Below are 25,540 nucleotides of genomic sequence, written 5' to 3' on the forward strand. Positions count from 1 at the left end.
CAATCAGTGCAGCCTCATTAGCGCACATCAGTGAAGGAGAAAAATTACTCATTTACAAAATTTTATAACCAAAGCTAAAACTTTTTTTCCAAATTTTCAGTTTTTGGTTTGTTTAGCAAAAAGTAAAAAACTCCGAGGTGATTAAATACCACGAAAAGAAAGCACAAAAAATGATAAAAATTTCATATGGGTACAGTGTGAAAGCTGAAAATTGTCCTAGGCAGGAAGTGGGTGGAAGTGTCCTGTAGGAAAAAAAAAAAAAAGTTTCTGGTCAGAAGTATGAAGATCCTCCCTCTAAACTATTGCATTTTGGTGTTCCCGTACTGTTATTACATCTGCAGCCAAAGTAACATTGTAGAAAATGATGCTCTTCCAAACTTGTAGTAACCGTTTGGTGAGGACTGTTTCCTGTTCCACCATGACTGTGCCCCGGGTACAAAGCCAAGTCCATAGTTTGACCAATTTGGTGTGGAGTAGGGATGTACTGATACCCTCCTTCCTTTTTTTTCCCTTATCGGCGAGTATGAGTAACAATACTTTGCAAAATGTATGGAAGCAAATTGCACCGCAAAGAATAGCATGCGATTCCTGTCCAAATCGCATGCGGTCTCCCCACTGCTCCTGTGTGAACCTGGGCTTGTCATAGCCTGAGTTCACACGGGAGCGGTGCAGGGAGGCTTCCCACAGTGTAGAAGAGGAGAGAAAGCGGGGGGGGGGGGGAGAGATTTTAAATCCCCCGCCACTTCTTGCAGGGATGACAGTTCGGGCTGGAGGGATTTTGAATGGTCAGCACTGTCACATGGATGGCGCTGATCAGTCAAAAGCCCTCCAGCCCTAACTGTGATCCCTACAAGGTGAGGAGAGAAACCGACAGGGATTTCAAATTCTACTGCTGAGAATATGGCGCATCTGCCACCATGGTATACATGGTATATCCTGCACATGCCCACTCTCCTGTCAGCATGGGATCTCTTCAGGGATGTTCCCCACACCGGCGTTGGAGCCAGCACTGCAAAGGAGACAAAAACGTATGCGTTTCTTGCTCCCTACTACAGCTCCAACTTTACAAGCAGTTCCTTCACTGGAATGGATCATACTTGACTGGTACTACACCCACCAACCAAGACAGGGCGTTGGAGTCAGCACTGCAAAGGAGACATCAGCTTATGCGTTTCTTGTTCCCTACTACAGCTCCAACTTTACAAGCAGTTCCTTCACTGGAATGGGTCATACTTGACTGGTACTACACCCACCAACCATGACAAGGAGTTGGAGCCAGCACTGCAAAGGAGACATCAGCTTATGTGGCTCTTGTTCCCCACTACAGCTCCAACTTTACAAGTAGTTCCTCTGCAATGCACTCTGATGCTCTGGGATGGTGTGTCAGCCACCCCAAGATCTACTGGTTGCTGACCTCCGCTATGGTCTGTATCTGCTACCCCACCAGTTAGTTTTTTTTTTTTACGGTTTCCAGAGATAGAGGTATAATTATTACTTAGATTGTAAGCTCCCAGGATCAGGGCCCTCCTATCCCTCTTGTATTGAACTGTATTGTTGCTGTATTGTCTCCCGTTATATTGTAAAGTGCTGAGCAAACTGTTGGCGCCATAAATCCTGTATAATACTAATCCAATGGTGAAATCATTTTCTTCCCAGAGACTCGACGATTCCTGAGCCCCCTCCTGGCCACAAGTGGAAGGAAGTGCGCTTTGATAACACCGTCACCTGGCTGGCGTCATGGACTGAAAATATTCAAAGTGCCATCAAGTACATCATGCTGAACCCAAGCTCAAAACTCAAGGTGGGGAAAAGCAGTCAGTAACGCCCTGGTCTAGATTGGTACACATTAGTTCTAAGAGTCTACCATACAGCTAAAAAACAACCCAATGGAGCATGGATAACATTTACAGTAGCTCAGCTCACCCAACTGCATGTCCTGGAGCCAGAACTACACATGTGCTTATGTCACCCTTGTACAAAAAAAGAACCCATCCACCCCCGTATTCTCTGAAATAACTTGAAACTAACCAAAATAATTGGCGTCTATCACTGTTTATTTCATATTTACCTACTTGGAATTTTGTGGTCAGGTCCTGGCCAATGCTTGGTGCCTGAGACCGGCTGATTGGCTTTCCAGACACACAGGACTCTGTATACAGAGCAGCGATCTGGCTGTTTATTCTCCCTGCATATACATATTCCAGCTCTAGTTCTATAATGGATATGGGCAGACAGTGCTCACTCTCAGGTGTAATTTGAGGGTATGTACATCCAAATTGGAGGAAGGGTTTAGGAATTACAGCTCTTAAGAGTAGCCATCCTCCCTTTTTCAAGGGAGCAAAAGTAATTGGACAATTGAATCAAAAGCTGTTCCATGGCCAGGTGTGGGCTACTCCTTCATTATTTCTTCATCAATTAAGCAGGTAGAAGGTCTGGAGTTGATTATAAGTGTGGGATTTGCATTTGGAATCTATTGCTGTGAACCTCCATCATGCGTTCAAAGGAGCCGTCCATGCAAGTGAAACAGGCCTCAAAAACGGGCTTCAAAAATTAAGCAAATCCATCAGAGAGATCACAGCAACATTAGGAGGCCAAATCAACAGTTTGGTACATTCTGAGGAAAGAAGAACGCACTGGTGAGCTCAGCAACATAAAAAGGCATGGAGGTCCACGGAAGACAACAGTGGTGGATGATCGCAGGATCCTCTCTATGGTAAAGAAAAACCCATTCACAACATTCAGACAAGTGAAGGACACTCTCCAGGAGGTGGGCGTATCATTGTCAGTCTACAATCAAGAGAAGACTTCACGAGAGCAAATACAGAGGGTTCCCCACAAGGTGCAAACCATTCATAAGCCTGAAGAATTGAAAAGCCAGATTAGACTTTGCCAAAAAACATCTATAAAATCCAGACCAGTTCTGGAAAAGCATTATTTGGATGTATGAAACTAAGATGAATCTGTACCAGAATGATGGGAAGAAAAATGTGTGGAGAAGGCTTGGAACAGCTCATGATCCAAAGCACACAACGTCATCTGTACAACATAGAGGCGGCAGGGTGATGGCATGGGCATGCATGGCTTCCAGTGGCACTGGGTCATTGGTGTTGATTGATGCGACAGAAGCAGCCGGATGAATTCTGCCGTGTTTACAGATATACTGTCAGCCCAGATTCAGCCAAATGCAGCAAAGGAGATTGGACGGCGCTTCACAGTACAGATGGACGATGATCCAAAACACACTGAAAAAGCAACCCAGGAGCTTCTGAAAGAAAATGAGTGGAATATTCTGCAATGGCCGAGCCAATCACCTGATCTCCACCTCATTGAGCATGCATTTCACTTGGTGAAGGCAAAACTAAAGGCAGAAAGACCCAGAAACAAAGAAAAACTAAAGACATCTCCAGTTAGATCCTGGCAAAGCATCAGAAAGGAGGAAACCCAGTCTTTGGTCATCTCCATGGGTTCCAGACTTCAGGCAAAGCATCAGAAAGGAGGAAACCCAGTCTTTGGTCATCTCCATGGGTTCCAGACTTCAGGCAAAGCATCAGAAAGGAGGAAACCCAATCTTTGGTCATGTCCATGGGTTCCAGACTTCAGGCAGTCATTGCCAGTAAAGGATTTTCAACAAAATATTACAAATAAACATTTTATTTATGATTATATTCAATTGTCCAATTACTTTTGGTTCCTTGACAAAGGGGGGGGGGTGGCTACTCTTAAGAGCTGTAATTCCTAAACCCTTCCGCCAGTCTGGATGTACATACCCTCAAATTACACCTGAGAGTGTGCACTGTCCACCCATATCCATTATATAGCTAAAGCTTGAATATCTTTTGGCAAATACCTGAAAAAAACTAAAATTGTCCGTGTCCAAAATATATATGGACCTAACTGTATACAGTGCCATCAATTTACCCAGCGATGTATGTATATATTGTACATTCACATCAGTCCCTAACCCTCAAGGAGCGTACAATCGAAGGTCCCTAACTCGCATTCATTTATAGATATATAACATTCACCTCAGTCTCCGCCCCCGAGGAGCGTACAATCTAAGGTCCCTAACTCACATTTATACATACACACATATATATCGTACATTCACCTCAGTCCCCGCCCCCGAGGAGCATACAATCTAAGGTCCCTAACTCACATTCATACATACACACATTTATAGTACATTCACCTCAGTCTCCGCCCCCCGAGGAGCGTACAATCTAAGGTCCCTAACTCACATTCATACATAAACATACTGGGGCCAATTTTAGTCAGGAGCCAGTAAACCTACCAGCATGTCTCTGGAGTGTGGGAGGAAACTGGAGTACCTGGATGAAACGCACGCAGGCACAGGGAGTACATGCAAACTCCAGGCAGGTGGTGCTGTGGTTGGGATTTGAAATGACGACCCGAGTACTGCCAGGTTGGAGTGTTAACCATTTAGCCACTGTGCTGCCATAATTCATTTTAAAACCTACTTAATCTGGAGTTTGCCTTTACCTGTGTTTTGTACCCGGTGTAATTCAGGGGGAGAAGGACTGGCAGAAATATGAGACCGCCCGGCGCCTGAAAGATGTGGTAGGTCACATCCGTTCCCAGTATCGAAAGGATTGGAAATCCCGTGAGATGAAAAAGAGACAGATAGCCGTGGCACTGTATTTCATTGATAAGGTACAGAAACTGCCATAGGTATGAGATTTAACTCCGTGAATCTTTTAAACGATTGATTTTTCTTTTCTGCACGGCTCTGTATTCTGCCACTAAACCTCTCCAATGCAGCAGAATTTGAGATGGAAAGTCGTTCTGTCATAATGAACCAGAAATATAGCAAAATCATTGCAAAAGCAAAAAAAAAGGACAGGTTATGCAGAGGCGTCCCTGGGGCTGGTGTCGCCCGGTGCGGTAACACATGGTGTCACCCCTCCAGAGAGGATGGAGCGGTGCCAGTGTAGCGGTAAAATGTGTATCCCTTGAAGCAACGGCGCATGTGCCGATTTCACTGTTCAACAGGTAAAAAGTTTTGGGCATAAAATTAGCTAATCTTACATAATTTTGGGGTGCTGAAAACGAAAATGACCCTAAAAAATGTTGATTGGCTCTAGTTTCCATGATATATTCACCCATCTAATGACGTAAGCCATTCAAAATTATGATGATTTGTTAAGGCAATGGACAAGAATAAAGCAGGTTTCAAGTACCTGATTAGCAAATTTCCAGCACTTAGTGCTGCAAAAATAAATGAAGGAGTCTTTGTTGGGCCACAGATTCGTAAACTTATTCATGATGATGAGTTTCTTTCTCTGTTGCGTGGAAAGGAAAAGGCTGCCTGGACAGCATTTGTATCAGTGACATCAAATTTTCTTGGAAACAATAAAACACCAGACTACAAGAAAGTGGTAGAAAAACTCATCCAGACTTACAGAAATCTGGGTTGCAACATGTCTCTAAAAATTCATTTTCTACATTCGCATCTGGATTTTTTCCCACCAAACTGTGGAGCAGTGAGTGATGAACACGGAGAGCGCTTCCATCAAGACATTGCAGCTATGGAAAGAAGATATCAAGGTAAATGGAGCCCATGAATGCTTGCTGACTATTGCTGGACAGTTGTAAGAGATAGCCCTTTCCTCGAATACAAGAGCAAAGCCAAGAGAAGCAAAACCGACACAAACTGAAGACAAAACTAGTGAGAATCCTAAGTATTAAAATGATTCAACTTAGCTTATGGCTATAAATTTTCTTGGTAATCCTATGCAATATATTATGCCATTTAGGCTTTGTTATGTAGTCAATATCACTTGCTTTATATTTGTGGAAAGACATCTATCTATATAATTATTGTGCATTATGTAGTCATTACGCCTATAGTAGAAAACTTTCCGTTTACAGAAAAACTAGAGCCAATTGACAAATTTCATTGTTATATTTGAACTCAGAATGTGAAATTCATTAAGAAATGGATCCTTTTGTTTCCAAAACTGGCAAAAAATAAAAATTTGTTGAACAGTGTTTCAGGCCGAAGAAGTCGATCTCCAACTTTAGCACAGAGCCGGCGATCGGCTTCTTCGGCCTGAAACCGGCACATGCGCAGTTGTTTCAGGGGATACTCATTCTACGGCTAAATCGGGGGCGGGGGCAGCTGTCACCGTGTCGGCATCCTGCTCCTGCACCCCCTGTGATGGTGTCACCCGGTGCGGCCCGCACCCCCCCTAGGGACGCCATTCAAGTTATGACATTTTAAGGAAACAAGACTTTGGAGGTAAATATAAGGTGCTATGACTGCAAACAGGATTTAGTGTGTTTCTGACATTTTCTGTTTCTTAGACTTTCAGGAAATTACCAGCATAATTTTCACCTTCGTCCCAATATGACACCAAAAAATGGATCAATTGAATAGGGAAGCTTTGAAAATAGCAAGGAATGAGATTGGCCAGAAAGGAGAAATCTGTGTGACAATTTGAGGCCTAATAAATAGAACCATAGAATGTGAGAAGCCTTAACAATGTTTATATATATATATATATATATATATATATATATATATATATATATATAATGTATATGTGTGTATATGTATGTATGTGTGTATATATATATATATATATATATATATATATATAATGTGTTTGATACTTTGCAATTCCAAGTAGGGGGCACGCGAATGCTATTCGTGGCAACGGCTGTCAATCAACGGGTCCCGGTCAGTGATTACTCGCCGGCACCCAGTGATCGTGGCGCATTACCGACGGGGGAGAGAGCTGTATGTAAACAATACAGTTCTCTCCCCTGTAAGCTTCTGCACACTGCTTTGCATAGCAGAGATATACAAAGCAGTGTGCTTGCAGTGGAAATCCAAAAAAAAAAAAAAAAATCTGATTCTTTTATTTATTTATTTAAATTTTTTTTTTATCATTGATTTTTATCCACCGTTTTCATGTAGTTAATTATCATGACTAAATAAACTTTTATTCACATTGGATTATATTTGTCATTTTGACAATAAATAGCTTGCTATTGGACATCCAGTTGGTCTTGCGCCACTTTGTAGCCCCTAACCATAGCGCTTGGCATTACTGTTTTTGTTGTTTGTTTTTCATTCACTAGATCCGCCCTCCCCGGACCCCGCATTCACTATATCCGCTCTCCCCGGACCCCGCATTCACTATATCCGCTCTCCCCGGACCCCGCATTCACTATATCCGCTCTCCCCGGACCCCGCATTCACTATATCCGCTCTCCCCGGACCCCGCATTCACTATATCCGCTCTCCCCGGACCCCGCATTCACCATATCCGCTCTCCCCGGACCCCGCATTCACCATATCCGCTCTCCCCGGACCCCGCATTCACCATATCCGCTCTCCCCGGACCCCGCATTCACCATATCCGCCCTCCCCGGACCCCGCATTCACCATATCCGCCCTCCCCGGACCCCGCATTCACCGTATCCGCCCTCCCCGGACCCCGCATTCACTGTATCCGCCCTCCCCGGACCCCGCATTCACTGTATCCGCCCTCCCCGGACCCCGCATTCACTGTATCCGCCCTCCCCGGACCCCGCATTCACTGTATCCGCCCTCCCCGGACCCCGCATTCACTGTATCCGCCCTCCCCGGACCCCGCATTCACTGTATCCGCCCTCCCCGGACCCCGCATTCACTGTATCCGCCCTCCCCGGACCCCGCATTCACTGTATCCGCCCTCCCCGGACCCCGCATTCACTGTATCCGCCCTCCCCGGACCCCGCATTCACTGTATCCGCCCTCCCCGGACCCCGCATTCACTGTATCCGCCCTCCCCGGACCCCGCATTCACTGTATCCGCCCTCCCCGGACCCCGCATTCACTGTATCCGCCCTCCCCGGACCCCGCATTCACTGTACCCGCTCTCCCCGGACCCCGCATTCACTGTACCCGCTCTCCCCGGACCCCGCATTCACTGTACCCGCTCTACCCGGACCCCGCATTCACTGTACCCGCTCTACCCGGACCCCGCATTCACTGTACCCGCTCTACCCGGACCCCGCATTCACTGTACCCGCTCTACCCGGACCCCGCATTCACTGTACCCGCTCTACCCGGACCCCGCATTCACTGTACCCGCTCTACCCGGACCCCGCATTCACTGTACCCGCTCTCCCCGGACCCCGCATTCACTGTACCCGCTCTCCCCGGACCCCGCATTCACTAGATCCGCCCTCCCCGGACCCCGCATTCACTAGATCCGCCCTCCCCGGACCCCGCATTCACTAGATCCGCCCTCCCCGGACCCCGCATTCACTAGATCTGCCCTCCCCGGACCCCGCATTCACTAGATCCGCCCTCCCCGGACCCCGCATTCACTAGATCCGCCCTCCCCGGACCCCGCATTCACTAGATCTGCCCTCCCCGGACCCCGCATTCACTAGATCTGCCCTCCCCGGACCCCGCATTCACTATATCCTCTCTCCCCGGACCCCGCATTCACTAGATCCTCTCTCCCCGGACCCCGCATTCACTAGATCCGCCCTCCCCGGACCCCGCATTCACTAGATCCGCCCTCCCCGGACCCCGCATTCACTAGATCCGCCCTCCCCGGACCCCGCATTCACTAGATCCGCCCTCCCCGGACCCCGCATTCACTATACCCGCCCTCCCCGGACCCCGCATTCACTATATCCTCTCTCCCCGGACCCCGCATTCACTATATCCGCTCTCCCCGGACCCCGCATTCACTATGTCCGCTCTCCCACAGGATGCATAACATGGAAATGCAGTTATTTTAGTAAATATAAACTGCTAAATACCATTTCTCATCAGCAATATGTAGCAGTCTTGTGACTTCTATCAGTGTCCAGCAGAGCCCTGGTTAATGCTTGTAGGAGTTTTTTTTTTTTTTTTTCTGCTCTAGCAGGGTGCAGAACCCCTGACTTCTGTCTGGACAGTACTGATTGGCCCTGTGCTGATCACATGCACTCTCCCAAGAAAAAAAAAAAAATCTCTAACAATACACACCAAACTGAGCATGTGCAGAGTGACTCCACATGATATGTCTTATCAGGAGATAAAAGGGGGTCACTGAAAGAAACGGAGTATCCGAGAAGACAGGATCAAACAGCCATTTTACATAATGCGGAGGATTAACCCCTTAGGTCCCACAGTGAGTATATCAAGCATGCTTTCCTGCATCTACAGACTGATTGTAGTTGTGGGTTTAATACCACTTTGAGGGTTGGAGGATGGTACAGCGGCAGGTGGTGGGTGATGCAAACATCCAGCCCTTCGGGGAGTGTCGAATGGAGAAGATACTAATGGACGATGCATCGATGGTACGAAGGGATGGTAGGCGATATCGGCCGCCAGAGAGACACAATGTACGCTTGGCACATGTAGATTCTTAGGCAGGTGACCATTTACAGGGCCGGGCACACAACAGCTGATGTGTTTTTTTCCTGGCAGTTGGCCTTGCGAGCGGGCAATGAGAAGGAAGAGGGTGAGACGGCCGACACTGTGGGCTGCTGCTCCCTGCGGGTGGAACACATTCAACTGTTTCCTGAGCTGGATGGTCAGAAGCACGTGGTGGAGTTCGACTTCCTGGGGAAAGACTCCATAAGATACTACAACAAGGTGCCCGTGGAGAAAGAGGTGAGGACCCGAGTTGTCACTGTCTACAATCACGTCTGGTTTGTGAGCCGCTACATCAACTTTTCTCAGCCAGGGTGCCTTGAGGTCTCTTCAGGGGTGCCTTGAGGTCTCTTCAGGGGTGCCTTGAGGTCTCTTCAGGGGTGCCTTGGCAAAATGTCTAAAGGTTGCCCAAAACTTGTATACAAGCCAGCGGGTGGAACAAGCCAGCCTTTTAGTTATACAAAGCGTTCATTGTGCACCATTACAACCTTCTAACCGCCGGCGTCCTAACAACCAGTGACATCATCAGTTGATAAGGAGGATTTCAGCCCCCTGCACAGCATCCTAGTTTGACCCTCCCCCACCCCTCTCCATCAGTGCTGGGGTCACATTAGCTCAGTGATGGAGAACTGAGGGAGAGGAGAAACATTGGCATACTAGTCAGTACCAGCGTGCAGAAGTGTATTTGCTTTGGAAGAATAAATCGCATCTAATGTTGGGTGTCCTACATGTGTGGATGTTGCTGCGTTATATACAACTATTAGAATAGTTTTTTACATTTTAGAATGGGGTGCCTCAGGACTGTCCATAATTATAAAGGGTGCCTCAGGACTGTCCATAATTATAAAGGGTGCCTCAGGACTGTCCATAATTATAAAGGGTGCCTCAAGACTATCCATAATTATAAAGGGTGCCTCAAGACTGTCCATAATTATAAAGGGTGCCTCAGGACTGTCCATAATTATAAAGGGTGCCTCAAGACTGTCCATTATAAAGGGTGCCTCAAGACTGTCCATAATTATAAAGGGTGCCTCAAGACTGTCCATAATTGTAAAGGGTGCCTCAAGACTGTCTATAATTATAAAGGGTGCCTCAAGACTGTCCATAATTATAAAGGGTGCCTCAAGACTGTCCATAATTATAAAGGGTGCCTCAAGACTGTCCATAATTATAAAGGGTGCCTCAAGACTGTCCATAATTATAAAGGGTGCCTCAAGACTGTCTATAATTATAAAGGGTGCCTCAAGACTGTCCATAATTATAAAGGGGGTGCCTCAAGACTGTCCATAATTATAAAGGGTGCCTCAAGACTGTCTATAATTATAAAGGGTGCCTCAAGACTGTCTATAATTATAAAGGGTGCCTCAAGACTGTCCATAATTATAAAGGGTGCCTCAGGACTGTCCATAATTATAAAGGGTGCCTCAAGACTGTCTATAATTATAAAGGGTGCCTCAAGACTGTCCATAATTATAAAGGGTGCCTTGACTGAAAAAAAGTTGAGAAATACTGCTCTAGATTGTGAAATATGCAGTGGTAATGGTTGTTTATTTGAACCCTTTAGCACCGATTTCATACAAATATGGACTGGGCTTTTTTCTGTGGGGCCGTATATTTGCGTTCTCTTTTGTGCTGGGAGAGTGCTCCCAGCACCAAGACTGAGGTCTCACCGAGGGTGATGGGTCCTGTAGTAACAATTGGGACCTGGAACTCCTGATTCTGGGTCATCTGATCTCTGTGATGGCCTCTGATTTGGCTAGCACAGTGATCGGTCACTGGCACTGACCTAGATCAAACTTTGAGCTAGGTTTTATTATAAGGTTTGTTTGGTTTTTTTTGTTAACTATTATTGTCATTATTTTTACACACTTGGATTTTTTTTTTTTTTCTTTCTGCAAGGATAGAGATCCAATGTAATCCTTAATTCAGAGAGATCCAATGTAATCCTTGCAGAGAGATACAATGTGTCTCTCCTTAATTCAGAGAGATCCAATGTGTCTCGCTGAATGAAGGCGAGATGCGTTGTGTCTCTCTGAATGAAGGCGAGATGCGTTGTGCCTCTCTGAATGAAGGCGAGATGCGTTGTGCCTCTCTGAATGAAGGCGAGATGCGTTGTGCCTCTCTGAATGAAGGCGAGATGCGTTGTGCCTCTCTGAATGAAGGCGAGATGCGTTGTGCCTCTCTGAATGAAGGCGAGATGCGTTGTGTCTCCCTGAATGAAGGCGAGATGCGTTGTGTCTCCCTGAATGAAGGCGAGATGCGTTGTGTCTCCCTGAATGAAGGCGAGATGCGTTGTGCCTGTCTGAATGAAGGCGAGATGCGTTGTGCCTCTCTGAATGAAGGCGAGATGCGTTGTGCCTCCCTGAATGAAGGCGAGATGCGTTGTGCCTCCCTGAATGAAGGCGAGATGCGTTGTGCCTCCCTGAATGAAGGCGAGATGCGTTGTGCCTCCCTGAATGAAGGCGAGATGCGTTGTGCCTCCCTGAATGAAGGCGAGATGCGTTGTGCCTCCCTGAATGAAGGCGAGATGCGTTGTGCCTCTCTGAATGAAGGCGAGATGCGTTGTGCCTCCCTGAATGAAGGCGAGATGCGTTGTGCCTCCCTGAATGAAGGCGAGATGCGTTGTGCCTCTCTGAATGAAGGCGAGATGCGTTGTGCCTCTCTGAATGAAGGCGAGATGCGTTGTGCCTCTCTGAATGAAGGCGAGATGCGTTGTGCCTCTCTGAGTGAAGGCGAGATGCGTTGTGCCTCTCTGAGTGAAGGCGAGATGCGTTGTGCCTCTCTGAATGAAGGCGAGATGCGTTGTGCCTCTCTGAATGAAGGCGAGATGCGTTGTCTCCCTGAATGAAGGAGAGATGCGTTGTGCCTCTCTGAGTGAAGGCGAGATGCGTTGTGCCTCTCTGAGTGAAGGCGAGATGCGTTGTGCCTCTCTGAGTGAAGGCGAGATGCGTTGTGCCTCTCTGAGTGAAGGCGAGATGCGTTGTGCCTCTCTGAGTGAAGGCGAGATGCGTTGTGCCTCTCTGAGTGAAGGCGAGATGCGTTGTGCCTCTCTGAATGAAGGCGAGATGCGTTGTGCCTCCCTGAATGAAGGCGAGATGCGTTGTGCCTCCCTGAATGAAGGCGAGATGCGTTGTGCCTCCCTGAATGAAGGCGAGATGCGTTGTGCCTCCCTGAATGAAGGCGAGATGCGTTGTGCCTCCCTGAATGAAGGCGAGATGCGTTGTGCCTCCCTGAATGAAGGCGAGATGCGTTGTGCCTCCCTGAATGAAGGCGAGATGCGTTGTGCCTCTCTGAATGAAGGCGAGATGCGTTGTGCCTCTCTGAATGAAGGCGAGATGCGTTGTGCCTCTCTGAATGAAGGCGAGATGCGTTGTGCCTCCCTGAATGAAGGCGAGATGCGTTGTGCCTCCCTGAATGAAGGCGAGATGCGTTGTGCCTCCCTGAATGAAGGCGAGATGCGTTGTGCCTCCCTGAATGAAGGCGAGATGCGTTGTGCCTCCCTGAATGAAGGCGAGATGCGTTGTGCCTCCCTGAATGAAGGCGAGATGCGTTGTGCCTCTCTGAATGAAGGCGAGATGCGTTGTGCCTCTCTGAATGAAGGCGAGATGCGTTGTGCCTCTCTGAATGAAGGCGATATGCGTTGTGCCTCTCTGAATGAAGGCGAGATGCGTTGTGCCTCTCTGAATGAAGGCGAGATGCGTTGTGCCTCTCTGAATGAAGGCGAGATGCGTTGTGCCTCTCTGAATGAAGGCGAGATGCGTTGTGCCTCTCTGAATGAAGGCGAGATGCGTTGTGCCTGAATGAAGGCGAGATGCGTTGTGCCTGAATGAAGGCGAGATGCGTTGTGCCTGAATGAAGGCGAGATGCGTTGTGCCTGAATGAAGGCGAGATGCGTTGTCTCCCTGAATGAAGGCGAGATGCGTTGTCTCCCTGAATGAAGGCGAGATGCGTTGTCTCCCTGAATGAAGGCGAGATGCGTTCTCCCCCTGAATGAAGGCGAGATGCGTTGTCTCTCCCTGAATGAAGGCGAGATGCGCTGTCTCTCCCTGAATGAAGGCGAGATGCGCTGTCTCTCCCTGAATGAAGGCGAGATGCGCTGTCTCTCCCTGAATGAAGGCGAGATGCGCTCTCTCTCCCTGAATGAAGGCGAGATGCGCTCTCTCTCCCTGAATGAAGGCGAGATGCGCTGTCTCTCCCTGAATGAAGGCGAGATGCGCTGTCTCTCCCTGAATGAAGGCGAGATGCGCTGTCTCTCCCTGAATGAAGGCGAGATGCGCTGTCTCTCCCTGAATGAAGGCGAGATGCGCTGTCTCTCCCTGAATGAAGGCGAGATGCGCTGTCTCTCCCTGAATGAAGGCGAGATGCGCTGTCTCTCCCTGAATGAAGGCGAGATGCGCTGTCTCTCCCTGAATGAAGGCGAGATGCGCTGTCTCTCCCTGAATGAAGGCGAGATGCGCTGTCTCTCCCTGAATGAAGGCGAGATGCGCTGTCTCTCCCTGAATGAAGGAGAGATGCGCTGTCTCTCCCTGAATGAAGGAGAGATCCGTTGTCTCTCCTTCATTCACAGAGAGAAAACATGGGGGCGGGCTTCACACTGACTAATCACTGTGATAGCCAATTAAAGGCCATCACAGAGAATCAGATGACCTAGAACTCCTGATTCTGGGTCACCTTATCTCTGTGATGGCCTCTGATTGGCTATTGGTCAGTCACTGTAAAGCCCGCCCCCATGTTTTCTCTCTGTGAATGAAGGAGAGATACATTATATCTCATATCTCTATCCTTGTAGAGAGAAAAAAATGTATAAAAAAAAAAAGTGTAAAAATATAAAAAAAAATAATAAAAACCTAGATCAAGTTTAGATCTAGGTCATTGCCAGGGTTAGTGTTTGGGTCATGGTCACGATTTGTTTTTTTTTTTTTCTTTTTTAACCACTTGCCCTCCAGAGGATTTACCCCCCTTAATGACCACGCCTCTTTTTGCTACTCGGCGCTGCACTAATTCAACTGATAATTGCGCGGTCATGCAATGCTGCACCCAAACGAAATTTACGTCCTTTTTTTCACACGAATAGAGCTTTCTTTCAGTGGTATTTGATCACCTGTGCACTTTTTATTTTTCACGCTATAAACAAAAAAATGCCAAAAATTTTGAAGAAAAACAATATTTTTTACTTTCAGCTATAAAAAATATATAGTAAACTCAAAGTTGGTTATAAATTTAGGCCAAAATGTATTCTGCTCCATGTTTTTGGTAAAAAAAAATCCCAATAAGTGTATATTGATTGCTTTGTGTGGAAGTTATAGCGTCTACAAACTATGGTATAGATACTGCAATTTACGCCATTTTTCTGCTATACAGCGCTGCGCTAGTTTAACAGACAATTGCGCGGTCATGCAATACGGTACATAAATGAAATTTACATCCTTTTTTTTCCCCACAAATTGAGCTTTCTTTCGGTGGTATTTGATCGCCTGTGCGGTTTTTATTTTTTGCGCTATAAAAAAAAAAAAAGACTGACAATTTTGAGGAAAAAAAAACAATATTTTGGACTTTTTGCTATAAAACATGTCCAGTAAAAAAAAAATGCAAAAATCAAATTTAGTCATAAATTTCTGCCAAAATGCATTCTGGGACATGTCTTTGGTAAAAAAAAACCCCAATACGTGTAAATTAATTGGTTTACGTGAAAGTTATAGTGTTTACAAATGGCGGGAAAGATACTGGGATTTTTAGGGTTTTTTTATACTAATAATGGCGGCGATCAGCAACTTATGGCGGGACTGCGGCGGACATTCTGACATTGGGGGGTACTGACTTGGGGTCACTGACATCCCCAGTGACACCAATACAGTGATCAGTGTAAAAAAAAAAAACACTGACACTGTACTAATGGCAATGGGGAGGAAGGGGTTAACTTTATTTTTCAGGGAAGGGTTATCTGTGTGAGGGGAGTGTTTCACTAGGGGGGCGGGGTGTGTACTGCACGGGACACCGCTGATCGGGAGAGGGAAACTCTTCTGTCCCGGTCAGCGTGTTCTTCAGCTGTCAGGGAAGTGACAGATAGCACAGCTACTGCAGCTGTGCTCTCTGTCAGCGATTGCCGCCGATCGCCAGGACATAGCCGGTAAGGAGCGGCTGTGACCCGGCGACTGACATCTGCGGCTGTGACCGGCGGGACAAGCAGGGCGGCGGCATGCCTCGCGCGCGCATCCTACCTGTTTACAAAACACACATTTTAAAACGTGGTTTTGCCTGCCCGTGCCGCCCTGCCGCCGTATTTCTACAGTGGCAGGGCGGCATGTGGTTAAAGTGGTATTCGTGTCAGTTTTAGTGCAAGTGTATTTTAGGTAGGATTACAAAAAAAAATGCAAAATGCTCACTATTGTTTCTGGGCCGTACTATATACACACGTGGTTTCACTGCGATCGTCGGGAGCAGGAGAATTTATTCCTTGGTGGTGCTAAGACAGGGTGGGGGTGCAGACAAAGGGGTACTTGAAGGAGAGGTGCAAGGGCCACGTGAAATGGCCTGGAGGGCCGGATTCGGCCTTCGGGCCTTGTGTGTCACACCTGTGTTATAGACCGTATGTTAGGTTTCAAGCCCCTCCTATCTGGAGGCTTTGGGAGTCGGGGGAGGAAGTTATGTTTTTGTATGGACAGGCTGCCTGCATGTAGCACTATTTTTTTTTCGGGGGGGGGTTCTTTGTAAAGCAATTATAAAATCTCCTCTTAAATACTATTTGGGTTTTTTTCTTTGTAATGCCTCTAGTACAATAAAATACCTGGTAATCTGCCAGAAGTCCAGCGAGCTCTCCTAACTTCCTGTATGAGCTGACAACCTGACCCTAACGTACTGAAATCTAAAGCAGTGTTGTCGTGCCCACCCATTTCTCCTCTGATGAATAACAGAGCACCTCCCCCTTTTCCTCATTTCTACAACAGAAGGGAGGTGTTCTGTAGCTCTGCTCCAAAGAACTAGGCGGGTCCAATAACACGGCTTTGGGATGTCAGTTCAGAAAATAAGGAAATGGTATTGAAGTCACTTCTGTGTTTTTTTTGTTTTAGGTGTTTAAGAATCTCAAACGATTCATGGAGAATAAGGATCCGGACGATGATCTGTTTGACCGGCTGAATGTGAGTCGGTTCTGTTTCTAAGAATTTGCATGGGGGAGGGGGGGGTTTGAACCAGGGGCGGACTGACCATTCATGGGGCCCCCGGGCAATAGGGGATCATGGGGCCCCTGTGTCCTTGCCCAAACTCAAAAAAGCCTATGAAAAAGGGACCAGGGGCATCTCATGGGGCCCCCTACTGACCCCGGGCCCTCGGGCAGTGCCCGAGTTTCCAAATGGTCAGTCCTCCCCTGGTTTGAACTATGGTAGCTTCATAACAGAGTGGAAATATAAGGGGGTTATTTACTAAAACTGAAGAGTTCAACATCTGGTGCAGCTCTGCATAGAGACCAATCAGCTTCCAGGTTTTATTTTCAAAGCTTCATTGAACAAGCTGAAGTTAGAAGCCGATTGGCCACCATGCAGAGCTGCACCAGATTTTGCACTTTTCGGTTTTAGGAAGTCAAACCCATTAACACCGTGTCCTTACAGCCCTGACGTTCATGACTATACCTCAAGTGTGGTGCGAACGCCATTTACATATGCATTTGCACATAAGCACGGGGACGGGGTGCTTTACATTTTTTTTATTTATTTAAACTTTAAAAAAAAAAAACGTATTTTTTACTGTCAATTTGTTTATTTTTTGTGCTTTTTATTTCTTTCACAATAGATGCACAACATCCCTTGTGAAAGCATGGGCCATCACAGGTCCTCTTTATGCAGAGATCTGCGTCTGTTAGACCTCTCTCTCCTTTGGGGTCCAGTGCAGTTGATCAGACGCAGATTGGTCTGATCTGCGCATTCCTAGCAAACGAAGAGCCGAAGTGACGAAATCTCGCCGCTTACAGTGTTTGAGGTCACAGAGAGGGAAGAGTAACGTCGGTTCTTCTCTCTCTGTATAATGTCGCCGCTGCTGGTTACAGTGGTCCCTGGCTCTGCGATCGGACGGGTGAGGCTGGGATAGGCGCCGATATCGGAGACCCAATTGCGCTGCCCGCAGAAGTGATCGAGGGACTGTTTAGCCAATCTAATCACTTCTGCATGAAAGACAATCCAACACGGCAAACGCTTTTCTCCTGCACTGGGAATGGACTCAGTGGAACCAATAAGAATGTGCGGGGGGCGTGCTTTTGGAGGACATCATATGATGACCAAATGGCGGCTGCATCGCGGTTAGCAAGTGGTTAAAATAATGCCAGTTTTTAACCACTTCCCGACCGGCCGTTGTATATAAACGGCCGGACGGTGGCAGTGCAGGGTCGGGTGGCCGTTTATGAACGGCCTCCCCGCACCCTGCTTGTGCGCGCTTTCTGGGATCCGGTGCCCGCTGTGTCCTCCGGACACAGTGAAACACCGATCGTCGGACAGGACCTCTGTACGAGGTCCTGATCATGTGATCACTGATTGGCGAATCAGTGATCACATGCAAAGTAGTAAGCAAGACGTCACTTGTGACATCATTGCTTACTACGTGTGAAATCTGTGAATGGTCACAGAGGTCACATGGTACAGGGCTATTCACAACAGGCTTGTACCATGTGACAAGCTGTGACCAATCACAGCTCACTCAGTACTTCTCAATGAGTGCAAGAATGCACACAGAGAGAAAGAGAAATGATTGCTTTTACATCCTATATGGGTGTAAAAGCAATCACTGTAAAAAAAAAAAAAAAAAAAAAAAAAAATCTTCATCACCCTCCACAAGTAGTACAGTGTCACCATGGTGACACTGTACTGCTAGGGTGACAGTATGTAAAAAAAATAAAATAAAAATGTAAAAAAAAATGTTTAAAAATTATAATTTTTGGTTATAAACTAATTTTTTTTTTTACTAAAAAGATAACGGAATAAATTTTGGCAAATATTTATGATGAAATATTATTTATTTGCAAAATTTTATAAAAAAAAACACTTTTGTTCAAAATTGTTGGACTTTTCATTTACATAGCAAAAAAAATAAAAATCCGAGCGGTGAATAAATACCACCAAAATAAAGCTTTATCTGTCGCAAAAAAATGGTAAAAAATTCATATGGGTACAGTGTTGCATGACCGCGCAATTGTCATTCAAAGTGTGATAGCGCTGAAAGCTGAAAATTGCCCTGGTCAGGGAGGGGGTAAAAGTGTCCGGTCTGGAAGGGGGGGAAAGTGTCCGGACTGGAAGGGGGGGAAAGTGTCCGGACTGGAAGGGGGGGAAAGTGTCCGGACTGGAAGGGGGGGAAAGTGTCCGGACTGGAAGGGGGGGAAAGTGTCCGGACTGGAAGGGGGTGAAAGTGTCCGGACTGGAAGGGGGGGAAAGTGTCCGGACTGGAAGGGGGGGAAAGTGTCCGGACTGGAAGGGGGGGAAAGTGTCCGGACTGGAAGGGGGTGAAAGTGTCCGGACTGGAAGGGGGGGAAAGCGTCCGGACTGGAAGGGGGAGGGAAAGCGTCCGGACTGGAAGGGGGGAAAGCGTCCGGACTGGAAGGGGGGGAAAGCGTCCGGACTGGAAGGGGGGGAAAGTGTCCGGACTGGAAGGGGGGGAAAGTGTCCGGACTGGAAGGGGGGGAAAGTGTCCGGACTGGAAGGGGGGGAAAGTGTCCGGACTGGAAGGAGGTGAAAGTGTCCGGACTGGAAGGAGGTGAAAGTGTCCGGACTGGAAGGAGGTGAAAGTGTCCGGACTGGAAGGAGGTGAAAGTGTCCGGACTGGAAGGAGGTGAAAGTGTCCGGACTGGAAGGGGGGGAAAGTGTCCGGACTGGAAGGGGGGGAAAGTGTCCGGACTGGAAGGGGGGGAAAGTGTCCGGACTGGAAGGGGGGGAAAGTGTCCGGACTGGAAGGGGGGGAAAGTGTCCGGACTGGAAGGGGGGGAAAGTGTCCGGACTGGAAGGAGGTGAAAGTGTCCGGACTGGAAGGAGGTGAAAGTGTCCGGACTGGAAGGAGGTGAAAGTGTCCGGACTGGAAGGAGGTGAAAGTGTCCGGACTGGAAGGAGGTGAAAGTGTCCGGACTGGAAGGGGGGGAAAGTGTCCGGACTGGAAGGGGGGGAAAGTGTCCGGACTGGAAGGGGGGGAAAGTGTCCGGACTGGAAGGGGGGGAAAGTGTCCGGACTGGAAGGGGGGGAAAGTGTCCGGACTGGAAGGGGGGAAAAGTGTCCGGACTGGAAGGGGGGAAAAGTGTCCGGACTGGAAGGGGGGGAAAGTGTCCGGACTGGAAGGGGGGGAAAGTGTCCGGACTGGAAGGGGGGGAAAGTGTCCGGACTGGAAGGGGGGGAAAGTGTCCGGACTGGAAGGGGGTGAAAGTGTCCGGACTGGAAGGGGGGGAAAGTGTCCGGACTGGAAGGGGGGAAAGTGTCCGGACTGGAAGGGGGGGGAAAGCGTCCGGACTGGAAGGGGGGGAAAGCGTCCGGTCTGGAAGGGGGGGAAAGCGTCCGGTCTGGAAGGGGGGGAAAGCGTCCGGACTGGAAGGGTGGGAAAGCGTCCGGACTGGAAGGGGGGGAAAGCGTCCGGACTGGAAGGGGGGAAAGCGTCCGGACTGGAAGGGGGGGAAAGCGTCCGGACTGGAAGGGGGAGAAAGCGTCCGGACTGGAAGGGGGGGAAAGCGTCCGGACTGGAAGGGGGGGAAAGCGTCCGGACTGGAAGGGGGGAAAGCGTCCGGACTGGAAGGGGGGGAAAGCGTCCGGACTGGAAGGGGGGGAAAGCGTCCGGACTGGAAGGGGGGGAAAGCGTCCGGACTGGAAGGGGGGGAAAGCGTCCGGACTGGAAGTGGTTAAATCCTCTAAGAAAAAAATGTAAATCATAAGGCACAGCAAAGACTGTCCGTAGGGAAGGCCCACCAATCCTGAGGGCTCGTTCCCATCACCACCGCTGGGCTGCGTTGCTCAGCACAGTCAAAGTGCAAGATCAGGCAGAGTGTCCTTGTTTGTAGTTCACACCATCGTTCACCCCAGAGGTTGTGTTTTATTGCAATATGCATGGAAAAGACAGAAGTCAAAACACCAAAAAAAAGGGGGGTGGGCAGAAAAACAGACTTCAAGTAACACATTGTAAAATGTCATTGGCATGCCCTATGCACTGATGCTCGGTGTCTGTGTAAGGAGGAGGCTGAGAAAAGCAACAGAGGCCGATAGTAACTGGGCGTAGACGTATCAGAAGTCCCTGCTGAGCCGGCCAAATTTCGATTTGTTTGTTGCCCTTCCTGTTCAACATAAGTCGATCATTAGGTAACCAAAAACCCCAGACCTTTTCCAGTGCTCCCTCACTTGCGGCAAGTGATGTGCCGTTATCCTGAGGCTACATGTTGGAGTTTCGCTGCTTAAATTGGAGTTCCACTCACACTGTAAAAAAAAAAAACTGTAGCTGCTGACTTTTAACCACTCACCTACAGGGCACTTATACCCCCTTCCTGCCCAGGCCAGCTTTCAGCGCTGTCTCACTTTGAATGACAATTGCGCGGTCATGCAACACTGTACTCATATGAAATTTCTATCATTTTTTGTGACAGAGCTTTATTTTGGTGGTATTTAATCACCTCGGGGTTTTTTATTTTTTGCTAAACAAACCAAACACCACTGAAAAGTTTGGGAAAAAAAACGTTTCTTCGTTTTTCTTCTAAAATTTTGTAAATAAGTGATTTTTCTCCTTCACTGATTTGCGCTAATGAGGCTGCAGTGATGGGCACTGATAGGCTGCACTGATGGACGCTGATAGGTGGCACTGATGAGGAGGCACTGGTAGGTGGCACTGATAAGCATCACTGATAAGCACTGAAAGACAGCATATATAGGAAAGCATATATGTCACTGATAGGTGGCACTGTTAGGTTGGCACTGACTGGCACTGTTAGGTTGGCACTGACTGGCACTGTTAGGTTGGCACTGACTGGCACTGTTAGGTTGGCACTGACTGGCACTGTTAGGTTGGCACTGACTGGCACTGTTAGGTTGGCACTGACTGGCACTGTTAGGTTGGCACTGACTGGCATTGAGGGGTGGCACTAACTGGCACTGATGGGTAACACTTAAAGGTAGCTCAGATGGGCAGTGATATATGGCATTGATGTGCACTGATGGGCACTGGCAGGTGGCATTGATGAGCACTGGCACTGATGGACACTGACTTGTGGCACTGCTGGGGCTACACTGATCATCAGGGCACACTGATCATCAGTGCCCTGATGATCAGTGTACATGTCCCCTCTGAGTAAAACCGATTACCAGCTCTCCTCTGTCAGCGTGACAGCTCGTGAGGAGAGAGATACCGATAATCGGCATTTCCCTATTTACATGTGATCACCTGTGATTGGACACAGCTGATCACATGACCGAGCTGACATCTTCGGCTATTGCCATTGATCGGTGATCTGGTGTGTCCGAGGGTAGAATGGGAGGATGTCGTATGATGTCCTCCCAGAACGAGAGAACATCCTTGTGCCCGTCATTACGTGTTATGGAGAGCGGGGGGCAGTTAATAAAACAGCCACCCATGGTGTCCTCCCCACAGCCCGTTTCACCGGCCGTCCTGTGTTCCAGGTGGCAGCAGTGTGGGCACCCGGCTGTGACAGTTTGCGGCTTCACAGCCGGGTGCCCACTGCACATGCGCGAGTAGCGCTGAACTTCCTGAATGGCCCCGTCGTCTTCTGGTACCTGTCACGTGTCCCAGAAGACTACAGGGAGGGAGGGGGGAAAACTTCCGCTTCCGTTCGCCTAGGTGATCGCAGCGGAAGTGGGAGCGGGTACCTGTCAAATTCGGGTACCCACTCTCCAAAGGTGCCAATCTTTAATGGGGAGTGGGGAACCAATCTTTAAAGCGGAACTTCGCCTTTTGGGTGGAAACCAAACCCCCGGTTCGCATACATGCGGTCGCGCGGGCCGCGTTTTGCACGGCACGAGAGCCCATTCGTTTGAGTGGACTCCCGTGCCCTGTGACATGCAGGGAAGGAAATAGTCCCTGCACGTCTTCTGAAAACGCAACCGAGGTTCCCAGTACGGTTGCGTTTTCCAGTGCAGCGGCGTGCCATTAGAACTAAGGGTACCCGCCCGCGGGTCCACATTCCTCGGTGCGGGTGATCTGAAGCCGCACCACCCACACATATGTGAACCTAGCCTTAACCCATCCACACTTTATGCATTCAAAGGCATCTTAATGCAGGCTATACATGGCTCGAATTCTGAACGATTTGTCAAAAATCGAAAATTAAGATCGTTTTGTGATTAGATGGTGCCACCATTGATTTCGAAATTCGACCAACCAAGCCTTCAGTTTTACCTCAGAAGTTTTGTGGCCGGGAATCTTCTTTTCTTTCCAGAAATCATTTTTTTTAACTATATTTCTCGCACGATTCTCCCATCATTAGAAATTACTTTTTTTTTAAATTTCCAATCACTCAAATTTAAAGCTGAGTTCCATGCAAAAGTGGAAGCTCCTCTTGTCTGCACATTTGACAAAAGTTGCCCTTCCCCTTTCCCCCCCCCGCATCCCCTGGGATGTTTTTAAAGAGGACTGCGGCCCATTCACAAAGTGCAGTGCAATTCGCACATACGCAATAGGAAACCGGCTGAAGCCGCAAGGCTTTACTGTCTTTCCCTTCGTCAAGACGATTGAAGAATCGGCTGGGAATGCGGACACCGCTGGATCCAGGGACAGGTAAGTGCCTTAACCCCTTGGCGCCGGGGCCTCACGGTCCTTTAAGGGTTTCAGAAGCCGGGAGGCGGGGTCAAGTTTTAAGGTCATGTGATCGCCGTGATTCGCCGTCACGGCGGTCACATGATCGGGAAAGGTCCCGATTGAAAGAGGAGATCGGGACCTTTCCGTGAGTACCGGACATGTGTGCTGGGAGCGCACTTTCAGCACATATATTTTTCTTAATTGCACACAAATGTGCAAGCGCTCAGCGTCAAGGCCCAGACGCCGGGAGGCTGCGCATTTGCGTGTAGCCGGCGTGAAGGGGTTAATATTAAAAGTCAGCAGCTACAGGATTTGTAGCTGATGACTTTTTTTTGTTTTGTTTTTTGAACATTCTTTATATAAAACTTTCACAGGACATACAGACAATAATAAGGCAAGTAGGTGGATGCCACTACAAAAAACCACGAACCAGGTTCAGTCCAGTTACATATGAAATAAATTGCCAACCACAAGAACAGCATTGTGTAATACACTGGATTGGGAGTCAATACAATCAGACCAGCCTGTTATACATAAGCAGGAACAGCATCCAAAACAGAAGAAAAAAAAAAATGAAAGAAAGGAAAGAAAAGAGAAAGAAAAGGGGGGGGGGAGAATCAAGATGATAAAATAGGAAGAAAGAAAAGACGCAGCAAAAGGTAAAGCGAGAAGCTGCTGACTTTTAATTTTTGGGAGGGGGGGCTTCTCTTTAACTAGTTGCCGACCGCAGATAGCCGAATGACTGCTGCACTGCGGCCGGTCGGTTCTGGGAGGGCCTATGTCATCCCAGTACGCGCTCTCCTGCGTGCACCCGGCGATTGCTGTGTCCCATGGACACAGCTGATCACGTGATGTGGTAAAAGGCCAATCACAGCGGCCTTTTACCTGGTGATCACCGGGAAATGCAATTGCCGGATCTCGGCTGCACTTTCTTCACGCTGTCAGAGCATGAGGAAAGTATTTCCGAGAACCGGCAGTTGTCTGAGCGGGGATCGGCACCGATTATCAGTGCCCTGATGATCGGTGCCCAGCAGTGCCACCCACCTGTGCCCAGCAGTGATGCCAGTCAGTGCCACCTTTTAGTGCCGACTATCAGTACCCATCAGTGCAACCTCACCAACACACATAGTGAAGGAGAAAAATTACCTGTTTGCAAAATTTTATAATAGAAAAAAAGAAAAACTTTTTTTTTTTTTCAGATTATTGGCTCTTTTTTTTTTGTTTATAGCGCAAAAAGTAAAACACCCAGCGGCAAGTAAATATCACCAAAAGAAAGCTCTATTTGTGAGAAAAAAATGATACAAAGTTCATATGGGTATATTGTTGCATGACCGCGCAATTGTCATTCAAAGTGCAACAGCGCTGAAAGCTGAAAATTGGCCTGGTAAGGAGGGAGGTATAAGTGCCCGGTAGGCGAGGGGTTAATGGCTGCACGAATATCAGCCTTTGCTGCAGCCCTACTAATGTTCGAAATTTGAATGATAATTCAAAATTAGAAAACTACACAATTTCCCCAGAATTTGTAGAAGTGTTCTTGCCTCCACCAGTAGTCTACAACTCACACTCTAGCTTTTGTCACTCTGCTGCCTGCTACCAAATAAATCCTACAGCGAAGAGCTTTATATTGTGAGAATCACAAGACCCAGACCTACATTTTGATGCATAGGATGTCTCTGAAATATTAATAATGAAGGACCAGTCGCAGTTTAGAAATTGCCCTTCAAATTTGAGGTGGCTAGAGTGGAGTTTCAATAAATGTCAATGGGCGGCGTGAGTTGCAAACAAATGGTCATGTTGTGAAAACTATCAGGACTATGGCTTAGCCGTGGACATTTTTAGTGGCAGCGGGGATAGCTGAACGTTTTGATATAAGATTTGTGTAGGTGGGCTTGAAAATGAGGGAGTGATGGCAGTTTAGAAATCATGTCCTGATTTTTCAGCTCACACTCTAGCTTTTGTCGGCTCCCACTCTAGTTTTGAACATTCCGCCATTCATTCCTATGGGACCAATTTCACCACAAAAACGCCAATATTTTGTGAACCATTCGACGAAACGTTCCACAAAGTGATAGCACACCAATCGGGAACAATCCGCACGTTTCCGTATATTACTGTCTATGTAGTGTAAAAACTGTGGGAGGAGTTAGGGGGGTAACTGTGGGAGGAGTTAGGGTGGTAAATTTGGCTATAATAATAGGAATATATACCGTATTTTTCGCTCCATAAGACGCACCTAGGTTTTAGAGGCAGAAAACAGGAAAAAAAAAATTCTGAACTAATGGACTGCAGACATAGTACAGGAGATGACCAGAGACTGCGGACACAGTACAGGAGATGACCAGAGACTGCGGACACAGTACAGGAGATGACCAGAGACTGCGGACACAGTACAGGAGATGACCAGAG

General features: G+C 47.9%; 1 protein-coding gene across 1 annotated transcript in view; it reads left to right on the forward strand.

Annotated features, from left to right (window-relative positions):
• Positions 1-25,540, forward strand: part of LOC149429406 (uncharacterized) — a gene marked incomplete at its 3' end in the record, with an annotated part of 129,466 nt that overhangs the window by 98,355 nt on the left and 5,571 nt on the right. The window contains exons 13-16 of the mRNA XM_089666445.1: positions 1,657-1,801; positions 4,528-4,671; positions 9,437-9,622; positions 16,450-16,518. Coding sequence (XP_089522571.1) covers positions 1,657-1,801; positions 4,528-4,671; positions 9,437-9,622; positions 16,450-16,518 — 544 coding nt within the window. The remainder of the gene's footprint in view (positions 1-1,656; positions 1,802-4,527; positions 4,672-9,436; positions 9,623-16,449; positions 16,519-25,540) is intronic.

The sequence above is a fragment of the Staurois parvus genome, unplaced genomic scaffold (assembly GCF_062004578.1).
Source record: "Staurois parvus isolate SC_StPar_1 unplaced genomic scaffold, SC_StPar_1.0 ptg002713l, whole genome shotgun sequence".
Classification (NCBI taxonomy): domain Eukaryota; kingdom Metazoa; phylum Chordata; class Amphibia; order Anura; family Ranidae; genus Staurois; species Staurois parvus.